The sequence below is a fragment of the Dipodomys spectabilis genome, unplaced genomic scaffold (genome assembly GCF_019054845.1).
Source record: "Dipodomys spectabilis isolate Male_0828 unplaced genomic scaffold, ASM1905484v1 ptg000187l, whole genome shotgun sequence".
Classification (NCBI taxonomy): domain Eukaryota; kingdom Metazoa; phylum Chordata; class Mammalia; order Rodentia; family Heteromyidae; genus Dipodomys; species Dipodomys spectabilis.
In genome coordinates this window covers 979,643-984,934 of record NW_024870864.1, presented here as the reverse complement: position 1 = coordinate 984,934, position 5,292 = coordinate 979,643, and the positions used below count along the sequence as shown (strand labels likewise).

The 5,292-nt window shown below is 45.0% G+C and overlaps 1 protein-coding gene across 1 annotated transcript; it reads right to left on the bottom strand.

Annotated features, from left to right (window-relative positions):
• Nucleotides 1–609: 609 nt before the first annotated feature.
• On the bottom strand, nt 610–2,055 carry LOC122121214 (sperm motility kinase Z-like). Its single transcript, XM_042695355.1, has one exon. It carries the CDS (start codon nt 2,053–2,055, stop codon nt 610–612), a length of 1,446 nt encoding a protein of 481 aa, XP_042551289.1.
• Between the last annotated feature and the right edge of the window lie 3,237 nt (nt 2,056–5,292).

Genomic DNA, 5,292 nt, shown 5'->3' with positions numbered 1-5,292 from the left:
AATCTCACAAATGAGGCCAGGTTCAGGAACTGAAAAAAAGCAAACCTGAAAATCACTCCCATCCATCCTTTCTTCCTTTAAATGCGAAATGGGCTACAATCTCCCGAGATGGGTAGTATGAGAAGGCAAATCATTCAACAGAAAGGAATATATACCATTGTTTTGAATAATACAAGACTCATCCTAGGCCTCTTGACTCCAAGATTTAGCATAATAAAAGATTCACCTAAACCCATTGTCCGTGTTTGAGAACTCAGCGAAATGATTAGAAGTGACCAAGTGTATGTAAGGGTTCACGCTGGAATCCCTCAGCTCAGAAGGTACAAGCAATTCCAGGCCACCTTTAGCTTACCTTTCAACCTTGGAAATCCAGCCCAGTGTTAAATGTCTTTTGATTAGAATCCCACCTGGAAAATCCTATAGCACTTGGCATATCATCCTGCTGTGCTAGACTGAGGCCTCTGCTGGGCATGCTGGGCACAAAGCAGAGTAAACTTCTTGTATAACTCCCTCCTGCAGCTCTTTGAGTCCAAGAAGCTTTCAATTGTTTTGGTATGTTTCAGGTTCTTCACCTCTTTATCTGGAATAATTGTTTCTAACCTATGGACTTTACTTTGGGGCCTGCATACAGCAGCATATTCTGCGAAGAATGGTGGCTATGCTGTGAGCCACCCTCCTCCAGCCCCATCTATTCAAGCTAGAATCTGTGAACTCATCATTCAGCTGCCCAGAGGAAAGGGTGTTTTCCTCTGATCCACATCGCTCATTGCTGCTCAAAAAGAAATAACAGTTATGAGAAAGCATAGAGTCATGGCATGGGCTTACACTGGAACTGGGAATCTTTTGCAGGAAGCAGAGGGGAATGGCAGGCAGAGTAACACTTAGGCCTCTCTTCGTTGGTGACTGCTTGTCATCATAGGGCAAGTGAAATTCAGATGAGATGATGGTGTTAAGCTGAGTAGGTAAACTGGCTGTCCTTCGTGGAGGGAGAGGGAAGGCAGAAAGGTCTTCAGGAGTTGGGCATGGTGGAACAGTCAAAGGCACTGTTTTAACACTGGTGACAGTCTTCTTCAAGTGTTCTTTTATTACAAGGTATGTGCCCATGGCTTCATTGAATGCTCTATCCAGAATAGATTTGCAGATCTCAGCTAGATTGTACCCCATGTCACACATTACTGCAACAATAATGGGATCCAGCTCACTGGGCAGTGGCTCATCAGAACACGGGGCACATTCCTCAACTTGGTTGAGCCATGGGTGCTCAATTATTTGTTCGATACTGGGCCTCTGCTTTGGGTCTGCAGTTAGCAATTGGAAGATGATATTCCGCCCTTTTGCAGACAGGTAAAATGGAGCAATGTACCTAGCCTCCAGGACCAGTACCTGTATCTGGCTAAAATTGATCCCCTGAAATGGGAATTTTCCTGTTAGCATAAAATACAAAAGGACACCCAAGGTCCAGATGTCCACCTTACAACCATCATAATTTTCACGCAGGAACATTTCAGGGGGACGGAATATCAAGGCACCACATACATCCTTCAGCAACTGCCCTGGCGTGGTCCGGATGCTCAGGCCAAAGTCACTGACCTTGGCATTGCCTTTGGCATCCAACAGGATGTTGGTGGGCTTAAGGTCTCGGTGTGCAATTCCATTCCGGTGAAAGTACTGCACAGCACTCACAATCTGTTTGAAGAGTCTCCTAGCTTCATCCTCGAATAGACGGCTGGATTTTCGGATCCACCCTAGGAGGTCTCCCTTGGTGGCCAGCTCCATAACTAGGTACACATGCTCGTCCTTCTCCATAACCTGGTACAACCTGATTACATGTGGGTGATGTACAGTCTTAATAATGTCCACCTCATTTTTGATCCGATGATTGTAGAACTCACCCTTCAGGAGTATTTTCACTGCCACTTGGGTGCCTGTGAGGCGGTGATAGGCTAGTTTCACATATCCAAAGCTGCCATAACCAATGATCTCCTTCATATGGTATTGTTCAATGATCTCTTCATCCTCCGAGGAGCTTGAAGATAATTCGCTGTATTCTGCCATCTTTCTGCTAAGATGGCAAGTAGCAGATCTAATTAAAATCAGCTAAATGCAGCCCGGTGCCAGTGGCTCACACCTGTAGTCCTAGCTTCTCAGAACACTAAGATCTGGGGGTAGTGGTTTGAAGCTGGCTGGGGCAGAAAAATCCCTGTAGAACCGGAAGTAGAGCTGTGGCTCAAAGTGGTAGAATATTAGTCTTGTGTGAAAGAGCTCAGGAACAGTGCCCAGGCCCTGAGTTCAAGCCCCATGACCAAGAAAAGAAAAAAAAGCTTAAAAAAATATGTAAAAACCAGAAAAAAATAAGCAAAAAGCAATGCCCAAATCCAAGCTCCCTGCCCCCTTACACATACAAAAACTGTCAATGTAGACCCGGCCAGCGGACCACCACTCAGGAGCTCCCAGTGCTGGTAACGGACAAAGGTGGAGCAGAATGGCCTCCTATATACCTCCGCGGAGACTCCTTACTATGGCCCAGTGATGTCAGGGAATAAAGGACCAATCATAGCCGGTCAGGGGAAATGGACCAATCACAGTGGCCCAGGAAGGAAATGGACCACTCACAGCCAGACACCAGTGGCTGTCTAGCTCAGGGGCTCGAGGACTGTTGCCAAAGCCTCACACAAGGTGCCTGGGAGGATGCCCGCGATGCCACTGTGGCAGTGATGCAGGAACCACAGAGAGGGAGGTCCGTGGCCTCCAGCCTTCTCGCGCGCTGCTGGGCCACGTCCTAGTATTTGCTCCGGCTTCTGTGCTTGTGCGCCGTCCACATCCTCATACCTGCTTCTGCGAGGACCTGGCCACCTGCAGCGGCCACACAGACACCAACCAGTGGTCTCAGTCCTTCTCAAGAGCAGGCCTTGGGACTTGCCCCAACCATGAAAACATGATTTATTATGAAATAAAAAGCCTGAGTTTCCATTGGAAACTGACACAAAGTCTTTTTTTTTAATCTAGGATATTTTTATTTTAGTTTCATACAATATGGGGCTGGTGAATAAAAATGACTAAATCTGTAAATTCAATTATATTTCTCAGAACATTTTAAAAGCAAGCTATGTAAGAGGAAAATACATTTCAAAATGAGTATAAACCAATTTAAGCATATGCTGGAATTTGCTCTCACACTAATTTATACAATATATATTAATGAGTATACTATTACTTCAGTTTTGTTGTTTCTTTTTCTGTTTTCCTTTATTCTTTTCTTTCTTCCTTTCCCTTCCTTCCTTCCTTCTCTCCTTCCTTCCTTTTCTTCTTTCTTTCTTTCTTTCTTTCTTTTTTTCTTTCTTTCTTTCATGTTTGTGTGAGTATAGGCAGTATGTGTGTGCGCATGTGTGTATGTGTGTGTGCTTGTGTATGTGTATACTGAGGCTTCTTGCTCAACATTTTCATTCAAGGTTAACATGCCTCTATTTCCAGCTGGTTAAGGAGATAAACCCTCAGATCTGTCTTCCTTGAACTGTAACATATGAAATCTTATATTTTCCTCCCCAGACTAGATTAGAACAGCCATTCTGGAGCATGTGACCATCACTTCAGGCCAGGTATCCTTCTACATGGGTCTACTCTCAGCATTTGTGGCCTTGCTGTGGGACTGCATTATCACTCAATACACATATATTCTTTCTCCACCCTGAGCAATAACACAGCCTCCAACGGTGTCTCAGCTGTGATGTGGGCCTACACTTTTACCTGCTAGACAGAAGCTTCAACCTAGATCCTGCTCTGCACACTCCTAGTTCTTCTCCAGTATCATGCCATGTGCCACCGAGAGGGTTAATTCACTTTTTTTTGTTTTGTTTTTTGCAGGTACTGGGGCTTGAACTCAGGGCCTGGGCACTGTCTCTTAGCTGTTTTGCTCAAGGCTGGTGCTCTACCACTTGAACCACAGCTTCACCCTGGCTTTTTGGTGGTTAAAGGGAGATAAGAGTCTCACAGATTTCCTGCCTGGGCTGGGTGCAAACCTCAATCCTTAGATTTCAGCCTCCTGTATAGCTAGGATTACAGGCATGAGCCACCAGTGCCTGACCTAATTCTGCCTCTTCAAATAATTTCCCTCTTCATTTACATCTAACCACTAAAACTTTCTTCAAACTGTTATCAATCACGAGAAATTCTATGGTACAAAGGGTACTCAGCATATGGGAGGGAGCTCTCCATGTCTCACCAGAGCAGACTGGCTGGGGCTGAGCTCTGCAGAGCCTTGAGCCACTGGCCACATCCCTAAGACACTCTAGCCTGTGTGTAGCACCTGTGCAAGTTCCAGGAGCTCTGGCACCTCAGGTTCCCTAAGCTGAAGCCTGTTCACAGCTCTGACAGGAAGACAGCTGGGTGAACTGAACTTCAGGAACCTGGAATCAGGTGGAGACAATGATTCTGAGCAGAAGATAAGAAGCAGGACATTGATGGAGGGGTAGGAAAAGGAAGAGTAAATGGGGAGTGGGAGGCAAACAGTGAGGGCTACAAGACAGTAAACAAGGAAACAGGCAGTAAGGTCATGCTACAATTAAGGTGATGGATGTCATTCTGGTGGCTCTTGGTAGGTTCTGAGTTTGGGCTACACATCTCTATCACAGCCATCCAGTCCTAAACACGGAGAATAAAAAGGCAAAAGCCACCAGGGCAAATGCTGTGCTCTTTCATCCTGACCAAGGAGTTTTGATCTTCAGCAATGTAAGGATTCACGTGTTGTCATCATTTTGATGAAACAGCCTCACCATCCTGTCGGTGCCATTGAGAACATGATGTCCAAAAACATACCATACGCCCCCTAAACTTGCAAAACATCTCTCCTCAGCCATATTATCACATATTTCATTTACGTAATTTTTTGTGTGTAACAGTAGTGGGGCTTGAACTCAGGACCTTGTGTTCTCACTTAGCTTCTTTTGCTTAAGGCTGACACTCTACCACTTGAACCATACAATTCTGGTTTTTTGCTGGTTAATTAGAAATAAAAATCTCACAGACTTTTTCTGCCTGGGATCCTCAGATCTCAGCTTCCTGAGTAGCTAAGGCTATAGGCATGAGCCACCAGCTCCTGGCTCATATTACCATATATTTTACAACCATGAAGATCTTTAGCATCAATGATCAAGTGAAAAGAAATATGCGTTAGTAACTCCTTCAAAGTTATACTATTGGCCATTAAAGATAGTATTGCAAATTATCACTTAGAGGCACTGAGGATCCTGCATCCTAAGACAAAGACCAACCAGAGCCTGGAGGACTTAGGATCTT